The sequence below is a fragment of the Aythya fuligula genome, chromosome 5 (genome assembly GCF_009819795.1).
Source record: "Aythya fuligula isolate bAytFul2 chromosome 5, bAytFul2.pri, whole genome shotgun sequence".
Lineage (NCBI taxonomy): Eukaryota > Metazoa > Chordata > Aves > Anseriformes > Anatidae > Aythya > Aythya fuligula.
The window spans coordinates 17,015,638-17,038,748 of record NC_045563.1 but is presented as its reverse complement, the minus strand read 5'-3'; the positions used below and the strand labels follow the sequence as shown (position 1 = coordinate 17,038,748).

At 41.9% G+C, this 23,111-nt stretch overlaps 1 protein-coding gene across 3 annotated transcripts in view; it reads right to left on the bottom strand.

Annotated features, from left to right (window-relative positions):
* CCDC88C (coiled-coil domain containing 88C) overlaps window positions 1-23,111 on the bottom strand; it is a 91,330-nt gene that overhangs the window by 36,436 nt on the left and 31,783 nt on the right. For all 3 annotated transcript variants that reach the window (XM_032188120.1, XM_032188118.1, XM_032188119.1), the window contains exons 4-10: window positions 17,461-17,530; window positions 10,831-10,889; window positions 9,077-9,160; window positions 7,598-7,738; window positions 6,620-6,804; window positions 5,941-6,022; window positions 5,301-5,459 (exon numbers count right to left, since the gene is read on the bottom strand). In XM_032188120.1, the coding sequence (XP_032044011.1) occupies window positions 5,301-5,459; window positions 5,941-6,022; window positions 6,620-6,804; window positions 7,598-7,738; window positions 9,077-9,160; window positions 10,831-10,889; window positions 17,461-17,530 (780 nt within the window). The remainder of the gene's footprint in view (window positions 1-5,300; window positions 5,460-5,940; window positions 6,023-6,619; window positions 6,805-7,597; window positions 7,739-9,076; window positions 9,161-10,830; window positions 10,890-17,460; window positions 17,531-23,111) is intronic.

The following is a 23,111-nucleotide window of genomic DNA, read 5'->3' as shown; positions in this document are numbered from 1 at the left end:
AAATAAGAAATGTCCAAAGCATAAAATCTGGCCAGTGTCCTTGCTCATGTTTTAAACACATTTATTAAATTATATGTTATTTCAAGTTATAATGCACCTCACTGCTTTTACTCTTTATGATACTTACATAAGCCTTGAATCATAAATACTATTTTCTGTGGCAGGAACACATCAGCATTTAAAAGATTAAATGGATACAAGAAGGATTTTTGCCCAGAAGCGTTACAATAGGGTTTGAGGCAGACCATTCAATTTCTAAAGACATTTTCTTTCGCCCTTTGTTCCCTTCCTCCACTCCCTTCCTCTGCTTCAATTAAACATGCAAGACGACAAAATGTTTACGCAGGCAGGATGAAATGCTTATGGCTTGACAAGTTTATTCCTGGACAACAGTCTTCAAAATGTAAAGTCTCTGCTGACATCAGTGTTCATGTCTGCTCTCTCAGACCACAAACATCCAAACCAAGTAGATGCCTGAAAGATCACCAGGCATGAGCAAATTGCTTTCACTGCTTAACCAGCAACAACCTTCACGTTTTTGGGGGGTAGAATCATACTTAAAAAGCCTCATGTGGCTCAGCTATCTTAAAAAAAAAAAAAAAAAAAAGCTGCAAAGCACAAGTTAAGACTGTCTAGTGACAGTTACTCCCCTTGCCTCCTGATACTAGAGGGAAAACATGATTTAAGAGCCTTATATAGCAATCTCAGTTGTTTCCTGCATCTTCACTGTAGATGGCATAGCATGGAAGTCTACCGTACGCATACCACATTGCCCTTGATCTCTCCCTGGGTCAGCTACAAACTTGCAAAATACAAGTAGAATAATTTCCTCACTACAGCAGCATTAAGAAGGACAAGTCTGTTAGTGCTTTTGAAGTGGTTCAACTACCACAATTAAAATGTCTGAGTCTGCAACTAACTAAAATAATAATAATGAAATACTAATTTTACAAAAACAACATTTAGGGCCAAGTCTGATCTAACCAAGCCACTTCAGGGTGGGTGAAAAGGCTGACACAGATGACAGACCAGAGGAAGTACACAACACAAAATGTGCTGAATGTCATTTAATCTGCTGGAATGTCTGTAACGAAATGGCAACACCACCAGTTCACTTTGCTAGATTGTCACACTCAATCTTGACCACAACCCTAAGCAGGAAGGTTGAGTCTGACCTCAAAAACACAGCCTCAGAACTATGCCCAAAACAGCTTACCAAGAAGGAACTAGTTATTTCAGAGTCTCATGAAGAGTCAAGCTATCTTCCAAGTACACACACACATCCAGGCTCCGGTACAAACCACACAGCACTGGGAGCTGCAATATACGGAAGACAAGCACTTTCCATTGAGTGCCCAGGAGGGGTGGACACGTCAGTTCAAAGCAGTTCTGATGAAATCTTAAATTAATAACCTGGTGGGAATGCCTGCTATGGTGAGGTCAACATTGCTCACTGGTATACCCATGATCTGAGGTTGCCTTAACATTGGAAAGTTCATATAATTTAAATAATTACTCCATGGGATCTTCGTAGAGTTCCATCTCAAAGCCTGGAAGGCAGAACTGTTCTAACTACAACATGTCAGCACTACCATCTCACAGAGCTCACTGCATAGGACAGTCCACCTAAAACTGTGTCCATCTACAAATTACTCGTTAGTCAAAAATTCAGCAGGTGGTTGTGTGGTGATGCTTTCACCAGAATTATGTGTTGTTTTTTGCCGCTATTAATTTATTTTTTAAACTGGGTTGTTGTTGTTTTTAAAGTCAACAGCAATAATTGTTTTGAAAATACACTGAATTAAATAAGCAAGAGATTCAAGCCTACTTTGCTTTATATTAAATTGTGATGGTTTAATATGCAACATATATAATCCTGCTTTTGTAATTATGTTGCTGAAATAAATTATATATTGTGTTCCTATCCTGGATCACTGTGCCTTGAAATAGCTTTAAGAATAGCATCACATGCTCATATGGTTACAATTAACTCTGGGGCTAAGTGGTTGCACAATCAGGGTGTGTTGCTACTGGAAGACATTTTCAGAAACTAAAGTAGCAATCAGATCGTTTAAATCTGAAACTAGAGAATTTGCACACACATCCAGACCTAGCCATTAAACACAGTTCAAACCACTCCCTTTGGCAGTTCAGAGGTTGCCCCTATTGAGCCATGATACAGTTATCATCTTGTGACAATCAAACATTGCCTTGGACAGCTATATGAAAACACACAAGAGATGTTTTTGCTTTTTTAAGATGTTCACAGAAATTCCTCCCATCATCCTTTGTTGCAATGTGGCTGCACTGAGAAGGAAGAACAATGGGCAAGGCAAACTCTCTGGCCTCTGAAAATAGCCTGATCTTCTGGAGCACCACAAGGTTCAGTGGAGAGGAATGCCAGAGGGAAGCTTTCTGCTGAAGAGAAGCACCTCTGTGGAGGAAGCCCTGCATTAAGCCTGCTCCTCCACATTCACAGTTATGAACTCATTAAACCACCCCAGGAGGAAGATGTCTATCTAGAGCATATTCATCTCCATGTTCCTTGGACAATGGTTAAACTAGAAGGTATTTTCAGAAAAAACCTGAAAGAAGAGAAATAGAGAAGGAAAACAATGCACGTGCTTACAGGCATTAGGTTCACATAGAAAAAGACTTTTTCCTTTTGCACTCCCTTCTGCAATAGCTCCTTAAATCTCTTACCGCTGCCAGAAATGATTTGCATTACATGCTTTCAGAAATTACTTAAAAGCTTGCTCACAATTCATAAAGTTCATCACAATATCATACACAGAGCACCTTCCATATTATTTGCCCAAACTACCAAATGTGTATGTGAACAGCAGGAAGGAAAAGAGCATCCATTTAATAGCTTTCTGCACTGATGCACAAAGTTAAAACCACTTTTCATCTCACTTACTGATTTGGCACTGCTTATTAACAACCTTGTCAAGACCCTATGAGCCTTAAGGTATCATATTAGCATAGAAAAGTGTTCTACACTGTCCTTTACACACCTACTCATTGCTGAGCCTGTGTGAAATTAGCTCAGATCTTAAGACCTGGAGCTCTGGAGGCCAACCAGTAAATGTCACAAGATGAATTGGCACTGTACAGTCTAGTGGTAAAAATCTCCAGCATCATGCATCCCTGTATAAATCTTACACAACTTGGAATGGTAAACCTAAAGGTTTTTGAGGGATTGAGAAGAATCTGAGCAGACACTGAACAGAATCCCAGCCTTTGTTCCTCTTTTTGGATAGGTGCAAGACTTGAGAGAGACTGACAGAAAACTGAGGGACCATGGAGAGTTGGATACTGGCTACTACGCACAGCCTTTGGGTTACTCTGTGACCATAACAAAGACAGGCTAGTGCCCCATAGAACCCCCTGAATGAACCAGCATGAAACCAGTGCAGTTTGCCTCATGCTGCCACTGCATAAACCTGCCAGTGGATGGCTGCGCCAAGGCTTGATCAAGAGAGGGAGTGGTGAGAATGTGAAACACTCTGGTTATCCTAGACCAAAGAACAGCCTACAAACAGCTGTGCAATCCTGCCACATATTACAAGAGGTCAGTGTCTATGGCAGCAACAACTTTTGCTATAGGCCACGTTGTTCCCCAGACTTAGAAAAGTGCAATATTGATGGGAAATATTCTTTGTCCCGTATCTCAGAGAGGTATCCTTGGAAAGACAGCACTCATCTCCAGTACTCAACGCTTTCACCAAAAACTGCTGGGGTGGAAAGAGGGAGCAAAAAAAATTGAACAAAATAGGAACTGAAGCAGAGGTCTCTTTACTGAATGACAGCAAGATTAGCATGCAGACAGTAGAACAGAAGACTGCTGGCTCCAGGACAAACAAGGAGGCTGAGAACTCCAGAAAAGAAATAACTATGCCCTTGCCCTTAGATGAAGACAAGGCTAAAAACGTAACTTCTCCTAGCTCCAGCTAAAAGTCTCTGAGCAGGAGGTAGAATCATAAAATCACAGAACAGAGCTGCACTACATTACTAAGCTACACTGCATTAGAAACTAAGCAACTTCAATGCACAGTCAAAAGAGAACGATCAGGATACTATCCTGAGAGCTACTGTGGCAGGTTAATGCATGACTGATTTGCCAGCTTGAGGGAGGAAGACAGAGAGAGGCAGGGCTTCATACCCTCTAGTGTAAACTGGGAATTCCTGAGCATGGAGGCAAGCTTTTGCAGGCTATTACTGCATCTAATAACCAGCCATCTTTGTGAACCTATTCATAAGAACCAAGAGCTAGCTGGCCCCTTAGGTTAGAGAGGAAAAAGAAATACCTACAAAGTAGGGTTTATAGAGCAGAAATAATTCGTGTTCCCAGCCTGGCAAACGTGAGTCTCAACATTGCTCTTCTATCTCAGACCTGGGATTTTATCTAATTATAGTCAAGGGGGGGGATCAATTACAGAACCTCAATGTGTTTAGCAAGTCTGGATATTTATTGGAATTTGGCTGAAGTGTTACACATCTGGATTTTGGACAGTTTAGGTGAGGAGGGCTCAAAGGACTGAAAGGAAAAAAATAAGAGCAATCTGACCTAAAGTTAAGGTCAGCCATGCTGTGAGCAATGTGTTTATCTAGATCATCTCCAAGGTCCTTTCCAACCTAAATTATCTAGTAATTGCAGGATGGGCATAGCTGCAGGTAACTAAGATGAATAACTGTCATTACTGTTCGAATACAGGCATACACTTCTCACTGAGATACCCTACTCAGGGCACTAGGGAAGAACCAAGTTTTCCCTTTCTACTACAAGCAACAGCTGCAAAAAAGGGGTGGCTAGAATTTGTCATCTGAGGTCATGCCCATCCACTTTAACAAACAGCTGCAGCTGCTACAGAGCCCTACGGAAAAATAGCCAGACATTCATTTAGCTCATTTACATATGACATTTAAGATGCTGGTGAAAGGATCAAGTCTGGAACACAGACATTTTACCTAAGTAAATTTTCAAGGCTAGACTGAAGGTCTGGATCTTGTAGAAGCATCCAGAAAAGGTCTGTCCTGTTTAGCCACGTCATGCTGCACTAAGCAGGCTTTATTAAAAGTAATGGGTATTTATTCTTTGTGTGCACCAAGTCTTTCCTACCACTGAAAGAAGTTTTGATGTTGCTAAGTCAATAACTATAACATATGTTATGAAATTTCCACTTGCTCTCATGTTTTGCTACAGTCAGCTCTCTGACAAATGACACATGAACTGGTAACACAAGGACAGCCAAACATTAAGGATTACTCAGCAAATCTTTGTCCTGATTTTCACTTGCCTCCATGCGAGCTTTGTAAAAATCCACATCATGAAGTTTCTCTTTGCACCGAACAAGTTCCATCTCAAGTCTCTCCACACGGTTTGCCTTCTCTCTCAGGGAGTCCAGCTCATCTCTATATGCTCGGGCAGAGCGAGCATCTGAGGCCAGATGGATATTCTGAGAGACATGAGGGATAAGCAGGGAGAAAAATACAAGTTGAAAATATGTTCTTTAAACTTACGGGTGTTTTTTGTTGTTGTTTTTGTTTGTTTGTTTTTAAGAGTAAGCAAATAACATTCCCCTGGTGCAGGAGTAAGAAAATTCTCCTACTAGCCAGTATAGTCTCTATAAGACTGAGATGTACTTCAGCCTGCCAGGACTTTGCCATTTCCAATGCCTGATGCTGCAAAAGCTTCAGGCATTACTGGGCTATTTGCAAGCATTACTGGGCTATTTGCAAGCTAAACAGATGAGACTGCTCTCACCAGTTAAGTGGAAAGTGTATCATCGCTATGCCACAGTCATAATTGTCAAACAGCTTGCTGGAGTAACTCGAGTTCTTCTAATTAAAAATACACAGAACACCATTTTTAGTTTCACAGTGAAAGAGGTATTTTTAAATAGGGAAGTCTGTCACAGTGAATTAAGCCCACCTTACCTCTTGTTTTATTTTTTGCAGCTCTAGGGTGAGCTGCTCAACTTCATGTTTAGAATCGACAAGCTGCTCAGACTTCTCTTCCCTGAAAAGGATTAGAAAAAAATTAGTAAGGAATGTTTTTGTTGTTGTTCTGAAACAATATTGATTGCATGGATCCTGCTGGGAAACTGGAAAGAAGGACAGAAACCTCCTAGTATATACTGAACACAGAGCCTCCTTGAGGACATGACAACTTCATAGAAGTAAGGTATGTTTTCTTGTGATACCGCATACATCACAGATGTGAAACTGCAACTTTTTTTTTTTTTTTTTTTTTTAATATTAAGTACAACTGTTCTAAGTCTGGTGCTTAATGGTGCTACTGACATCATAGCTAGCTTTACTGTCCTCTGGACTTCTCACTAATAATTTAAAAGTGCAGGTAACCACTAGCATTTTAAAATGGGGAAGAGAGAGATGAGAGACAAAAAGTAGCCATCACCCTGTACTTAAAGAAACAGTTAAGAAAGATGGAACATCCATATAGGTTGCCTACTAATATGAATAAAATTGTGAAAGACATGATACTGAGAGCTCTTGTAGAAGTCAGTATACCGAAGCTGATAGGCAACTGCACTTTCAGGATGCCCAAGACTTAATACACAAGTCTCTCTAGAAGTAAAAGTCACTGGTGACTCACAGCTCCTGTCGAATTCTTCTCAGTTTAGCCTTTGTGTCTGCCAGCTCAACTGCAATGTGTTGCTTGTCTTCATTAGAAAGAGGGCTAGCTGTGTTTGGTGAAGAATCTGGAGTTGGTGCTTTCAGAGGACTTGGGGGTTGCTGAGACTGTAGATAGTCCCTCTCTTGTGTGAGATCTACAATTACCTGGAAATACAGAGAAGCATGTAGGGTAGTGGGATAAATATAGTAATAATTAAACATTGTTTTTCAAGCATCTAAAATTGATGTATAAATGTAGAAAACTATTAGCCTGTCATTATACAGAATTCAACTGTTAGGTGGGAAGGTCACACAGAAGAGATGAGCAATCTCCACCATCCTCAGACCACTAAAACATTTCCTTTCCAGTGCTCAAAATAAGCAGCCTACTTTGTTGGAGAACTCATAAAATTGTTAGTTGTTACAATTTATAACTAACACGTTCACAAAGTCAAATGCATGAGAGAAGATTAACAGGCTAAAAAGAAGGGGAGAAGCCTCCTGCAGAGATAGTAAGATGTATTTATGAAGTAAGATGAATTTATGAGTCAGCAACAGATAGACCTTGTAACACACTGGAAAAAAAAAAAAAAGAAAAAAAAAGCAAGCAAATACACTGGAACCCTTGATGGTAGATATCACTGGAGAGATAGGCAAGCAATCACAAAGAAGAACGGTTGAGCTGACATACAGAGATAAAAATCTCAAAACGAAGTCAACTTCAAATGCTTTGGTCTCTTTACTGCATGCACTCTTCTTACCAATAATTTCACCACACTTCAGTGTTTATATGTGAATGAAAAAGAAACTTTCTACAGATTTTCAGAGGTGTAGTTCAAAGGTATAGAAAAAATAGAAACCCAGTTTAAAAAAAACAAAAACAAGACAACAGAAGGAAGAGAGCCTGCATGTGCTGCTCTACATCAGCACTATATAAAAGAGAGAGAAGTCAAGGTACCTCTGTGCACTCATCTCTCTCATCAATAAGCCTCTTGAGGTGAAAAACCATATTCCTGGAGAGAGACTCCAGTTCTTCTGGGGCCATGTCTGGGAGCTCCAGCCACTGCAAGTCAAAGACATTCTCCTGGTTGTGAGTCACCTAGGGACAAGGGGAAAAAGAAAAGTTTCCACTGGTTGATTTTTAATATATATTTTTTTGCTGTATGTGGCACATCTCCCAGGTTTTCCTACTGATCTGTTAAGAAACATACCACATTTCACCAAAAACAGGTTGGAAATAACAGACATTGACTAGGTTAACTCTGACACTACCCAGCATTTTCCAGTATTTATTTATTTTTTTTAATTATAAAGACTGATGATTTTTAGATGTGGTCAGGTATAGGCAAGCACAAGTCCTATTGACAAATGTGTTAGGAACTGTCTTACTTCAAGCACTGCAGCAGTCACTACAGGAGTTAGAAGGAACTGCTAAGACTGAGAAGCTCTGTTTCCAATGAATTTGCAATTTGCAGCTGATAGAGCTGAGAGAATCAGACTATTTGACATATCTCCGGTTCTTGCTAGCAGTGTTTCTATTCACTGATACCTTAGTCACACTGGTTTCATATAAATCATTTAGCAGAAATGCAGTGCAAGTGGAAAGGCTCTCAACCTCAATCAGTTAAAGAACGTTCCTGCTTATGTGCTTATCTTTTTTTTTTTTTTTTTTTTTTTTTTTACACAGATTATTTTTTTTCAATGTTAATGGAAAAGTTCCTGAATTAAGACTTCCACTATTTGATCCTTAAATCTCAGTGCATTAGGCTTTTTACACCTGCACCTCAGGACATCAGACCTCACCCAGTGCCCATTTCCCAGTGAGGCACACCCAAGCAGAGGGCATTTCCTTACGGCTTCTCTTTGGATCTCCAAAGCAAGCTGATTCCTCACAGCTACACGTAGTCCTTCCTTTTACGGAAATCTTAGAAGTCTATGAATACACCTGCCATTGAATCAGGCTTCTCTTTAAAAACAAAGTATATGTCTAATTTCAGCATCAGAGATGATTTTCAAGACCATCTGATCTGGAGCCCCACTGACCCAAGCACACCTCTGAGGAATCTGTGTCTCATCTGTCACAGGACTAAAGGACTATGTGCCCACATCATTACTGTAAACGGGTCTTCAGCTCCTAAGCCAGACATGATTTCTGAAAATATTACACACACATCCTTACAACAATATCTTCTAAACAGCGTATAAGCAGCAAGCACAACATTTAAAAAAAAGTCTACCATTTTAAAAAATGGTAGACATTTTCACCTTATAATTTGATTACAATATCGTATCCACAGAACGATTATTTTTTCTCTGAAGCTCATGAATCCACCATGAAATTTCAAGCATCAACATATTAAAGCAAAAACATTGATGTGTCAAGTCAATGAAAGGAGAAGATAAAAAAAATCAAAATAGAAAATACTGAGAATCCCACCTCCTGAATGTGTGACACGATGGCAGCTTGGGTTTCAATATCCAGCTGTTTTATTCTTTCAATAAACTCTTCTTTTCTTTCACACTGTTAAAAGAAAACACTCCCTGAAACAGTGCTACATCCTAAAACTTACTACAATATTTTCCAGCTGCCCCCCCCCCCCAAAAAAAAAAAAAATTGCTACATTGCTAATGACAAAATATTCAAGATCTACATGTTGCCATGTTAGAAGGTATAACACTTTGTTGCTCCATATGGAGCATGCACTGAATCATGCTGTAAATTATTTCAAGTATTTTATAGCTGGTACAAGTAAGGCTAAGTTAAAAGTCTGGTTTTGCTCTTTATAAACAAGTTAAAAATGCAAAGAGACCAAGAGGTGGGGCAACAGCTGGAGGAAATTATCACAGCTTCATTAACAGAGCTGCACAAACATAAACCAGGTGAGTACAAGACCTACATTTACAGTGCATCATTTAACCTGTCTGCATTTTGCATGGCTTTGGCAATGAAAAAAGATGCATCTCTTTAGATACTATTCACATCAATGCTTCACTTTGCTTGTTGGACAAAATCAACATGTGCTTTAGATAAAAAGTAGGGTTGGGAAATCTTCTGGATAAAAATGAGTGACATCTCAGACAAACAGTTTAGTAAATCTTTCACTAAAAGTTTTTAAGGTCAAACATCTGCTATCAATATATCAGGAACTGTACACTAATAACATTACAATGCACAGTTGTTACAGGAAGGCAATAGAAAAGTTAAACATTAAGGTTTTTTAAACTGCTTTTTCTGTCATTTACAGTGTTCCTTTGGGGTTTGCTTCTGAGTCTCGCCATTCATTTTACTGGGAAGAACCTCAGAACTGTAAATGGGGACTGAGGATGCACAGCAGCTTGCCAAATCAGACTTCTGTTCTTTGTGTTGCAATGTAGCACCGAGATGAAGTTCAGAGCAGCCATATGAAGACAGCGTTACTCTGACATAATTGACTTGACACAGCTGAGCAGGGTAAGTGTCCTAAGGCATGACAAAAACACTAGGCAGACCTACAAACAAGGTCAATTATAAGCAAAGGCTAGCCCACCATGCATCTATTGTTTACTACCAGGGAGGTTTGGTGGGCAGAACACTGATTTCTTTATCTGGTAACTGTCGCCTGTTTCTGGGGATTTTCCCACATACGTTGCCTGTCCATTTATTTTAACAAATGCCACATAAAAATCCCCACATGAACATACAAAGTAGTTATTCAGCTTAGATTTTCTACATATAATATCCAATCAAATGATTATGCAAACAAAATCAGGCTTCATTAAACAAATGTTTAGACTGTTAGCTTATCTATTTGTTTTGCATCCACTGTGTACTGCTCCACACGCATTTCCAAATAGTAAAAAAATAAACCACCAATCTTGATATCAAGAACACTGTTCGAAGCTTATCTTTTCAAACTCTGTTATCAAAGTTGGCTAATTAGTTGCAAGAGCACACATCCTGCATCTGATTTAAGTGTTGGTAACATTGAGGTTACTCTGTCACAAACCGTGCTTCATTTCCCTGTGCTGTCTTTTTCCCTGCATCTACTTCATTCACCTATTGTGTTTTTTCACAATTTTAGTTCACAACTTATCTTGAGCTGGGGATTTTTTCATACAGCAGTGATCTTTGGGTGGATTTTCTCAGTCCAGAAATAACAAAAGATTGAAAAGATTCAAAAAAGAGTATTTTTCAAGCCTTTAAATGTTCACCTGCACAGCACATCCCAGAACCAACAACAGCAGCTTCTTAATTTCATCCATACTTTTACCTAGAGAGGAAAAAAGGGAATCAGTATGTATATGCAACATAAATTAAGTACTTGCAAATCATCATCTCCAAAATATCCTCCTTAAGAGAAATACCTTCTTTGAACAAATGCCTGTTGCTATATGTGCCCATTATACTGTTACCATACTTTCCATTTAACAGTACAACTCTTATGGATTATTTAAAATCCCAAATCCACCGAGACTTCCCCCCATGTGCTACCCTCACTTACATTTTCTTAGTGTTTTTTTTTCTGACTCATGCAGGAATTTTTTTTTTCCTTAAAATGGTTTGTGCATAATATGCCCAATGCTTGTCCCTTGGTTTGTGATTGACAAGGGTGAAAAACAAACCAAAACAAAACACACCTTGGGCAGAAGGCAAAGGACAGTTGCTCTAAAAAGACAAACACATCCTAAATTCTGCGTCTGAAGTTACTGCTCAGCGTTCCCCAAAAGCGAAGGCCATTCTGTGCACATAAATCCTCTCCTTAGCAGAGATACTTCAGCAACTAACGCTGCCTCTGTTCTGCATCAAAGCCTGTTCTCACTTTGAAGCGCAAGCCCCATGTGCTAAAAGGGATGAAAAATGAGCGTTGCAGAAGGGAGGAGAGGCAGCTAGCCATATGCTCAGGAACTGTGGGGGGCGAGGAGGGACACGCAGGTTTGTCACTACAGGGGACCCTGTTACGGCCGACAGCCCCGCGCCACCTCCTAAGGTTAGGAGAGAGGAAGCCACACTCGGGGAACCGGCGTGGCTCTGAGCCAGCTCCAGATCTTCTTTCAACAAAATTTGTGTGTGGATTGTTGGGCGGTAAAGAAAATTATGTATATCAAAGGTAGAAGCAGGGAGGTGGATGCCAAGGAGCTTCACAGAAGATCAAAATTAATGATGTAGTTATAAAAGAACCGAGGTTCAAAATGAGATGTTCAGGAAAAGCCAGTCTTCATCCACACAGGGGAAGGGGAGAGAAACAAATAGGCCACATACAGTTCTCTCTCATCCCTATACAACTGTTTCCTGCAACAGGGTACATAACTGTGGGATAAACATTCCCACTTCATCCCCTGCGCTGAGCAGACAAGATGGCGACTTTTGAGTGCCCCTGTGTCCCCCACCAACGCCATGCCCCCAGGCTGGGCCGGCAGCCTGTCAGCACCACGTGCGGGACCAAGGCTGGGCGGCCTGCCTTGCACCGACCCGCAGCCCCATGGCCCCGTACTGACCGCAGCCACCACAGGGCCTACTTGCAGTCCAAAAAGTCACAGCACTGCACACGGACAGCTTCAGAAATAATTTGTTTTCTCATATTCTTTTAAAAGAGAAGTGCTCTGCACAGGCTTTAGGTGTACCTCACTTTTTTTAACACCTTTTCAACAACTTCATTGTTCTTTTCCCTACAGAATTTTTGAAAAGCATGTAATCTTCCTTGACCCCTCTCCCCCATCCAGCAACATACCTGACTTAATCCCTTCTGAAAATTTACAATCTAATATACAAATAACATTTCAGTACCTCATACACACACAAAAAAAAAACCATAAGAGATCTGTTACTTCATGAACAGTCCCTGCAGCAACACCACTAGCCCAAGGAGACACTAAGTGTGGTCAGAATTCCCCGCCCTGCCCCCCAAAGTGGAGCTTCTGTTAAAGTTTCAGCATTTGGTTTCATTCTGCATCAGTTTCAGGGCAGATCCAGACTAGGTATTAAATGCAGAGCAAGTTGCTAAGTGAAGGAGAGCGAGTGACTGCGGTGTCCCTCTGTTTCTCCCAGACTTACTGCAACACCTGCTCCAGGAGACTGAAGGAGCAGGTCCTGCTGACTCCAGATCATGCCAGACAGGTGCTCGAACCCCAGCTTTGGGTCCCCAAACCCAACCCATGCACCACAGCATCACAGCTGTCCTCCAGGTGAGCCTGGTGGCTTGGAATTATTCGGTTTAGGAAATTATGTCCAACAAGTGCATCTATATATCCCAAAGCCAGGTGAGTTACTTAAGCCACTCAAGCCACGCTGTCTGGGACAAAGGCAATAGGTTTTGTTTTCTTCTCTGTGAGATGACAGATGTGCACTGGTGATGCTGCATGACCCTGTGAGGTGAAATACCGTTAGCAGGGTGACTTAACGAGGTCAGCCTGTTCTCCCATCAGGGACTGACCTTGCCTGCAAACACCACTTAGAGACCTCGTCCTCACTTGAGCTCTCCTGTCAGAAAAAGAACCCCAGGGAGACAAAAGTCCCTTTGGCAGGGAAAGCTCAACTGCAGCTTATGGAAAGCAGTGAGAAAGTAAAAGACTGAAGGCAATCATGAGTTTATTAGTTTGCTGCTGTTTAAAAGCTAACATTTGGCAGCCTTATTAGCTGACCTTACCAGGAGCATGCTCCTATAACCTAGGAAGCAAGCACTTAGGTCTGGGGCAGCTCTCGACAGGCAGATATCCACAAGCTGAAGCCATTCAATTAGCACCTAAACAGAGGTGCTAACAAAAAAAATTGATGCATTGCTTGTCTTTTTTTTTTTTTTCTCTTCCTTTTTAACACCTTTTTGAGAATTCCTGGGCAGCTGCTTGCAGGCTACATATCTGGGCCTGCGATGGAGCCAGCAACCTGGGGACACGCAGAAAGCCCATCTGCTGCTGGCAGCGGGTTGTCTGGAAAGGGGAAAAAGCCAACACCACCTGCGTGCCCCAGGAGCCGCCCTGTGCCGCCGGGCCAGGAGGCCCCTCTGCTCTTGCAGGAGACAGAGGGTGAGAAACAGATGGCATGATTCAGGGAGAAGGCGGGCAAAGAGATTAGGAGACAACAAAGGATGAGGATGAAGGTACAGAGTTGATAGAGGAGACTGAAAAAATGACAGGGGGGTTGTAGGAGAAGGAAAGATGTAACAGAAAAAGAAAAAAAAAAAAAAAAAAAGAGAGAGAAGGAGCCCAAGCACAAGAAATTTTGAGTTTGTGCAGCTTCTTCATGTACTTTCTAATGTTAACTTTCCTCCAACAGGCAAGAGGAATGATATTTTGTGTAGTGCTACATGCCAGCGGATCTGTGGAGAAGCTGGGAAGGGGTGAAGCACACAACTGCTGTTTTTCCCAGCTGTAGCAACATCCTGGATAAGAAAAGCCTGAATTCTAAATTTACGCTATTGAGGCAGTGTTTTGTTATTAACTTCATACTTTATGAACCTTTGTGTGTCTGGAGGATTATGAAACAAAATGAGGAAGGAAACCAGACATGAAAAAATACCCCAGTGGGAGCACACATCTTTTAGGATTTTAATGAAAACCAGTTTCTATAGATATTTACTAGCAGGGATCTGGGGCTTGCTCATTCACAAACTTCGCATGTAAAATGAAAAGGGGATCTAAATAGCAAAGTTTTTGTTTTGAAGAGGCAGAAATGAGCCTAAATCAGGCAAACAAGACCTCATTTCCATTCTTGTTCTGAAAGAAGTTAAATGCCCCCTGCCCCAAAGAACCATGTCTGATGAAAAATATGCTGATGATTTTCATATTGAACACAAGGAATTGGTGGTGCAGTAGCAAACTGAAAAGACTGTTCAAGAAAAAACTTGGAGGAAGACAAAAACAGAGAGGAATTGTAATGGTAGTAGTTGTCTACTGCACAGCACAGTGAGAGGAGTAAGTCCTGTAATGTCAGATGCATGACTTTGCAAGTCAGATTCCTGGAAGTCTTCTAAACTCTTTAACTAAACTTTCAGGTTTCTTTTCAGCTCCTTGCTTTCTAGAAAATAGTCAAAGACTTCATCTTGTCACAAACTAGTTTTTGTAATTGTAATGCATATGGAACAAATGAACTGCAGCAGGCAAACCTGCCACAGCCTGGAACAAAATGATTTAGAGTACATGGAAGCTCGTAAAGCCCCTAAACCTAGTAGACATGCACCATCTCCTGTGCAAACGCCCAGCTGCAACAGCATTTTTAGCAGCAGTGGCTCTGTCTTTTCAACAGTCTCATGTTCCAAATACAGCTGTAGAAGACCTGAGTAGTCCCAAATGTTGAGTGCCAAATGGGTGCTACATAGCAAGAACAGCATTCTCAGCTTTAGAGCTGTGCAGTTCATAATTTAAAACATGTAACACCACTTTTGGCTGTTTTAGGACAAAGTGAAATTTGCAGATTGCACTGGTGAACAGACAGCTCTGAAAAACATGCTTAGTAAAACATTGTGTGGGCTCATTACAAGGAAGAAGTCACTAAAATTATTACAGATCAAATCATATGGAATGATTTAGCAGCTCTCTGGTCCAGGATCTATGGAATTAATACAGTCATTAGGAGCCATCCCAGTTCAAACAGTACACAACAACATACTATGTATTCCAAGAATGTGATTATATGATAATTTTTTCTTCCTCTAGGCAAGAGGTATCTTTCATTCAGATATGGGGTTGGAGTTAGATGATCTTTAAGGTCCCTTCCAACTCAAGCCATGATTGCCTTACTTATGACATCGGGAAAGCAAAAACTGGGATTTGATGAATGCCTCTGAGATCCACCCCTGCCAGTCTGCCTGCCTGACTTCAGCCTCCAGATTCAGCTGGTCCCCACAGCCCCCAGCCCAGCACTGCCTCTGCAGATGCTCCCTCCAGGACCCTCCTTGCCCTACCTCCCCAACTCTGTCCTGAATTGGACCGCTGACAGAAAGAGGTTTTTCCTCTACTATTCTCATCACTTTTAAGCATTAGCCTCCAATAATTCATATCTGCCTCATCTCTTCTCCCCATACTGCTGTCATGCCCAGCCTCCTCACTCCTCTGTCAGCTTTCCCTGGGGTTTCTCTGTATTCATGCCAAAAGCACCATTTCCCATGCTGACGACTGCTTTGTCCTCACATTTCTATTCAGTCTGCAGCCCTCCTTTAGCTCTCTCACTGACAGAAAGAATATCTCATTTCACTTTCTTTTCCTCCCATGTGTCACTGCCTTCCTCTCACTCTTCCCTGCAAAACACTCAGCAACAAAGACATCAATCCAACAGTGACCACTCACATACACATAACACAGCCAACTCCTGCATTAGGTTTTCTTGTGAGTTGCTTTCTATTGTTTTTAGTAACTGTTCTGCAGACCTCTCCTCCCTGTTGCTTCTTTTCAAGCTTCCCATCAGCCCTGAGCCAGGTCTCTTTCTGAGAACTCCCCTAGTTCTTTATTTCCCTAACTATTTCTTCAGCACATTCTCCTTTACCTCTAAGGGTAAGATTAAGACAAGCTTCTTTTGAAATCCTCTCCCCAGAAGTCTACTTGCTTATGTTCTTTGGAGCAAGCATATCTCAAGTCTTCCTTTGCACAACAGCTACCTGTGTAGTGCCTAAGCTGTAACTGGTTCTCAAAAGCAGTATGTGATATGGCTAAACAAGAGCTTCATGTTCTTAATACACACACATCCCATCATTTTCTGCCATCTCGCTGTTATATTCTCACATTCTTTATCCTCTTTCTCATGTTCTACTAAATAATGTCAGCAGTAAGTCAGGGACAGATAAATAAGAAAACCAACGAGAACACCACATTTCAAACGATGTCAGAAAGTAAGGCAAACGTCTGGTTGTAATTAGAGGAGCTGGCCAATACCTTTCCTACAAGAGACACATCAGGTGTTTTCTTCAAAGAAAGATTGATTTAAGGCGCTGACAAGCACCAAGTCAACGGTGGGAAATTATACATAAGTACACGACAGCTTTCAAGTGTGCAGCTTCCCCAGGAACCAATGCTGTGGTTACTGTTATGAGCCTCCTGCCAGCTGTCACTCAGGACCAGCCACTACAAGAAGCCAGACGGCCTTTCCCATTGACACAGCCAGCAGCGTTTGCCTTTTTGGCCCAGACGTCTCTATTCAGTAGCACTCTTGATGCTAGCTACCACCCCAGCTTTTGTTCACTGTCCATATGACTGAAAAAAGCAACAGCTCTTACATTTGTATTTTCTGTAGCTGTAACAGGAGCCTGTGCAGAAAAATTAAGACTGGCATTTCAGAGTTTACTGTGCTTGAAGAAGTGGTACCTTACTCTCAGCTTGATTTTACCACAAAAATGTCAAGAGTGAGTTTCAGTGACCTGGTATCTGTAAGTTAATATTCTTTTCTGATATAATCCCTTTGTGTATGTACATATGCTACAGCTGCCAAGAGCAGCACAATGGAATTTTCTGCCAAGGTTTCTGCCATTTGTTTGTTCTGGAGATGCTGGTTACCATGTCATTCCCCGTCACTGCTGACAGGGTTCATTCATTTTTCCTTCTTTGGTAAAAATAGATTCACTGTCCTTGGCGCTGGTATTGTGCTACAGCAGAGATAGAAACTAGGAGGACAAATGGGTCTTCTACGGCAGACTGTGCTCTAGGTCTCTTGCAGAAACAAGCGAAGAGACGTGACTTCCAAGCAAACAGTTGTTGCTTTGGCGAGAACTTGCTATCACACGTGTATATAGGTGTATATTTGCTAAACATACACAAACATGTCAGATATTGCACTTGTATATACAGATAAGTAGAATAAAACAAATACAGATTTCATTTGGCATGGGGGGGAGGTGACGAACCCAACAAACTACTCACCAGAAAGAGGATCTTTGCCAATCATTAGAACATTTGGTAAATTCATTACGATCAGCTGCTGGAGGACTTCCTAAACAAAAGAGAACAACAAAGTTCAGTGTGAAGGAATCCCAATCAATCACGCCACAAAGAATATAGAGCTCCATCGATTACAAAGCCTTTAATATACTGGCAGTTCAGAGGTCACAAGAGGAAGCCCCACTTAAGAGAGAAATCCCTATTTGAAGATGGCATCAGGTTGCACAGCTAACATACACTAATCGCCTCTTTTAACAATGGAGGAGAGAGAAAACTTGGAGGGTCCCGTGGTACTAATCAAAATAAATGCACAGCCATGCCAGGCACACCCATCAGTCATGCCTTTACCCCAGGCATGACCTGTATTCATTTGATGTTCAACATACAGCTGTTGTCATGTTCCAAGGCGTACAAACGCAGCGGGTTCATCAAAGGCACCTAAGCCTGTCTGTGAAGTTTGAGTAATTCAAATAATTGGTCAAATTATTTCATGGGTCTGAGATTCTAATGATGGGCTTGGGAAGTGGGTGTGGGGGGAAAGCTATTGAACAGACTTCTTGCACTGCTCAGAGCAAATGGATTTAAAGTCCTAGATTTGCTTCCTTTGTTTTTAATGGGGAGAAAAAACACATTTGCTTAATAATGTTGTGAACCTCATTTAAATGTCCTTTTATCCTGGGGGGAGATAAGGGAAGGGAGGTGCATTGTTCAGTCAGAATCGCTTAAATGTCAGCTGCCTGAAGCTACTCTGAAATGACTGAGCAGGCTTAGAGAGGAAAAGCTACAAGCCCTGGGGCAGGCAAAATGCCCAAAGGTGGACAAATAAACACACTGCAAAGGGAACTCTGTACCGTGCTGTGTTCAGCCACACACTCAAGTAATTTTTAGTAACATACAGAGCACAGCAGTATGGTTCCTAGCTTCAACCTGTGGTTACTAGCACCCATTTATGATGACTGGAATAAAACATGATGCTGTTAAGTATATATTTCACATAAAAAGACTGGGAGGAAAATGGCTGTGTGGTGAAAGCACCGTGCTGAGATTCAGGAAACAAAGGTTCCCCATATGACTCTACCAAATGTTTGGCAGGTGCCCTTTCCTCGCTCGTCTCCACATCCCAGACTCCCCCACAACCATGGGGAGGGCTCATGCCTTAAAACTCGTGAAATCCTCAGCGCCAGAGGAAAAAACACTGCAGCCAGGCACAAAGCACAGACACACATTTCCTAAAACAATCACCCATTCACCAAACACTTCCTCTCCAAGTTACTGGGTTGTTATTTCTCTGCTTTCAAAGTTATTGTAGGAAGAAAAATTAAACGTGATTGAAAGAGGAAATATTCCAGTGAGCCTGCAGCATCTGATAAGTAATCAGAGTGGATGCTTTTTTTAAAAAAAAGTTTTGGACATAACACACATCAATTTTGCTCCTCCAATCCATGCTCAGGATACACTCCTCAGCAGTAACTTCCCGGATAAAGTAGAAATATCTCAGCAGCACAGCTCAGAAGGCAGGCTCTACAGTTCTTCCTGCAATGTGAAGTTTGGCTAATGTGGACCAGGCATTTGTTTAGCCATCAGCCAAATGCATTTTATAGTTTGTGCATGTTAAACAGAAGTCTGCTTGCACCTGTTATCCAAGCAGCTGCAAGCCATATCGCTGGTAAGCACACAGAGCTGGGTGGCAATATCTGTTATGGCAATACAGTGGGGCACTGAGGCTTTAAACAAATTCAGAATTTGCATATGCCGAAGTATTGGGCTTTAACCAGCGATTTCCATGGAAAAAAAAAAAAAAAAAAAAAAAAAAGGGAGAATTTTGTTTCCAGTCACCCAGCGCATGGAGTGGCACTGAGGCAGGAATGCATAAAGAATTCGGTTTGTCTTTGTGTAATCATCAGATCGCCAGCTACTTAACCCGCAGACACAAAGGACATTAGGGCTAACCTTTCTGCTGTTAGCATTCCCATGCACTCCTCCCGTAAAATTATTGCAGTATACCATCCAACATAACCGTGCCTGCACGCCCCCGGGGCCGCCCGAACCTCGCATCTGGCAGGAGCTGAACGTAAGCAGAAACGGCCCTGGAGCAGTGAGGAGTGATTTCTTAATTCAAGACTGAAAGATCCCAATTGTTGCAAGAGGTGAGACGCTGATCTGTTTATGTTTAAAATACACAGATAACTATCTTTATCATTTAAACGCCTCCACCTAAGATTATTATTTGCGATAACACCATTACCTTGTGCAGCTCGTTGGTAGGTCTCAGTGCTTTGTAAAGGAAGGTCGATGCCACTGCCCTCATTTGTCAAGAATGGGAAAGAATCACGGAAATCAAGCTACTTCAGTTTAGTGAACTACCCTCTGTTAAGTGAGATTTACCAACACACCACCTGGCTACAAGGGCGAGCTGAAGTATGTGAGTTGAAAGCTCTTACATCGATGCTGATGAATTATACCCCTGATTTTATACAGGCTAAAACCACACAAATTTACTAAGGCTCAGCTGACATGTAGTGATTCCGTAGCTGGGGCAATGTGATGGTGTCTCAGACGCATTGCTTAAACCCTCACATTTAACCCCACCACGCTGTGACCCCTCACCACAGATCAAGGCGCTCCACACAGCCAACCAGCCCCTACACCAGCCACTGGGCTAACCCGGCCACGCAGCTGGAGCCCAATCAGCAAAATAAATAGCAGATAAAATGTGGCATCTCCCCCCAAGGGCAGCAAGCGACTGTATTATGTAAAGGATGCTGTTACATGTGGAATCCAACACAGCTCTGAGTCACAAGAACAAAGACAGGGATGCCGTGTATTTGTTCCCCCTCAGATGCACGGCATGGCCAGGAGCTGCTGCAGAGCAAAGCGAGGTTTTCGAGCACTTTAAATTGCCCACAAAACCCCACAATACTCCAGAGAACAACTATACAAGCAAAAATTCTAATTTCTCCTGTGAGAGACCTTTTAATCATTTTTACAGTGCAAGGAAAGCTTGATTAAAACGGTAAAGGTTACAGCAACAACATATGGTAACAATTTCCCTAATTATTAAAACAATTAGGGCTTGAGTTGTCAGCTTTACACTGAGGCCATTAACCAGCTTGGAGGCCAACAACTGCACGTTAGGAATCATCTTTCCCACACTACTGTTTGCTTTTTTTTTTTTTTTAAACTGCTGTTAATGAGATTTCCATGACAAAATAATGTTGCTATCAGCAGTCTGGTTTAAGGAACACTATTCAAAACAGATCATGATTAGGCGTTAGCACAACTCCTGTTAGTGCCTGAAATTCTCTTCCAAAGAGGATATTTTAAACTTGACGCGATTTGTCCAAACTCTCAGCTCTTTTGTCAGCAGTGATGGCTGCAGGAATTGATGCTTTTAGTTTAGGTCATTGCTTACCATCACAACATAGAAATATTGGCAGCTAAAACTCATGCTACTTGAGCCTGACCCCCCAAACCCAGTAGGAAAAGCCCAGAAAGGTTTCTGCCCAGGGAGTTACGTGACCCTGTATCAAGCAGGACACCTTCCCATGCGAAGGTCAAGCTGCCTCTTCAGTCCTTGCTCTCTGCTGGGCCTGCCCGCAGCGGCGTGGAGGGAGGCAGGCTGAAACACCCAGCAGGCAGGAGCAACAGGGAGCAAGTCTGGCTGCCAAAGCCAGAGTTCTGCTGAGAGCAGCGAGGCACTCCACACCGGCACCCTGAGGATTCAAAACTACTCTGAAGTTCCCCAGGAATCATGAGGTTAACACGTATATAAATGCTGCGTCCTTGGCAGTAGCCTTCTGACCTCTGAGGCCTTGGCGTACGCTTGCTTCACATTTGTGGTCACTTAGCTAAAAAGAGAGCTTAAAAAAAGAAAAAAAAAGCCGAAATTCCCCCCCCACGGACTCTACAAGTTGAGCACTTTAGGAGAAAATCAAGACACATACAAGATTCCTGATAAAACTGTAAGCACTGAGTGAAGCCCTTAGGCTTATTAAGAACATGAGCAAACACTGCAGCAACCTCATCGCCTCGGTCAGAGAGCTTCCAATTTGTCTCTGGAGTGCTGAGGCATGTTTTACTTGCTGTTTTTATCTTCCCAAGATCACACACGCAGGGTATGTGCTGTCTGCCTTGGGTCATCAGCAGATAGGCAGTGGCAACTCTCACTCTCAAGTCACCCTGGCCATGTATTAACACTTTATTTACCCACAGCGGGGTAAATGGGCCCCTTGTAATCCTGCAGGAACAAAGCCTCCTGGGCCCATAATGCACATTTGCTCCTTCAAAATACACGTGCAACAGCATGGAAGAAAATGGTCTTAAGGTATCTTTCTTGGCTGCGTTTTTAAATGCCAGTGAAAGCATGCCAGCGGTTCCAGCAAAGAAAGCACTGCTAGGAGAGGAGTGAGTAAAACTGTCCTTCCCATGGCTCAGACACCAGGCAAATATAAGCTTTACAGAGACTCTGTGCCACAGTACAGCACGGCGTCAATGTAAAGTAACTACGAGCTTCTCATGCAGAATTAAATTAACCTCTGTCTGAAACCTAAACAAGGAGCAGTCCCAAATAAATTATGTAAGAAGAACAGCAGCCGACTGGCCATTGTAATTCAATGCTCAAGCCAAGCCATTCCATTTAAGTATATTGCTTGGCTATAAAATGCTAATTGCCCAGCTGACTGGGAGCCAAATGGTGCTTCCCTACTTGAAATGCCCATGAGGAAAAACCATCAACAGCTTTATTTATACCACTAAAAGCAAACATTCCCTGGCCAGAGAAACAGGCTTAATTTCAACTGCAACTCAGACCCACGGAATGGGAAAGTTCAGCAGAGCCCTACCTATGCAGCGCTGTCACCACCTTTCTCCAGTAACCTCAGCATGGATCTGAGCTCCCAAAAGGGCACTTGGAGAGGGACCCTACCTGCTTTGTTAAATTCCCTGTGACTGTCCACAGTTCAGGGCCTGCCGGGCAGGGATGGCAGCATGGGACACTACCACGAATATGGGATGGGTCAGCACTTCCTACATAAGGTGTGCTTAGGGTCAAATTTAAGCTCATCTGGAAACAGAACTCGAACAGTGAACAGGCAGGCAAGAAGCACATTTTAACATTAAAACATATTTTAAAGAGTGAATTCAGATATGTTTTGAGTTTTTTTCCTTAAATAGATTTTTTAATTTCCAGTTTTGTTTTTATGCAACAAAGACAGCAAGTTACTTTGCAGTCTACAACAGGCAAGTTACACTTTAAAAGAAGAAAAAATGATCTACCGCTGTATACACACTTCAGATATTTTTTATTATTATTTTGCTGTAATCATCTGAGGAGTTATTAGTGGTGTCAGGAAAACGATTTACAACAAGACAGTAAACTGTATGACAGGGTCCCACAAAAGATTAGACAAGATGAAACAAGTTGTAGCAGGGTAATGACAAGGAAGTGAAACACAAACCCATCTTTTGTTGAGACGTTTTCTGTGTGCATCTTACCATGCCAGCACACCTGACGACACCACGTGTGTGACTCAGTACCTGCTGTTCCCCTGCCAACACGTTATATACGTGACAAAATTTGATTAAGAACCTTGCTCATCTCTGCAACAATTGTATTCGTTGGGTGATGGACTAGG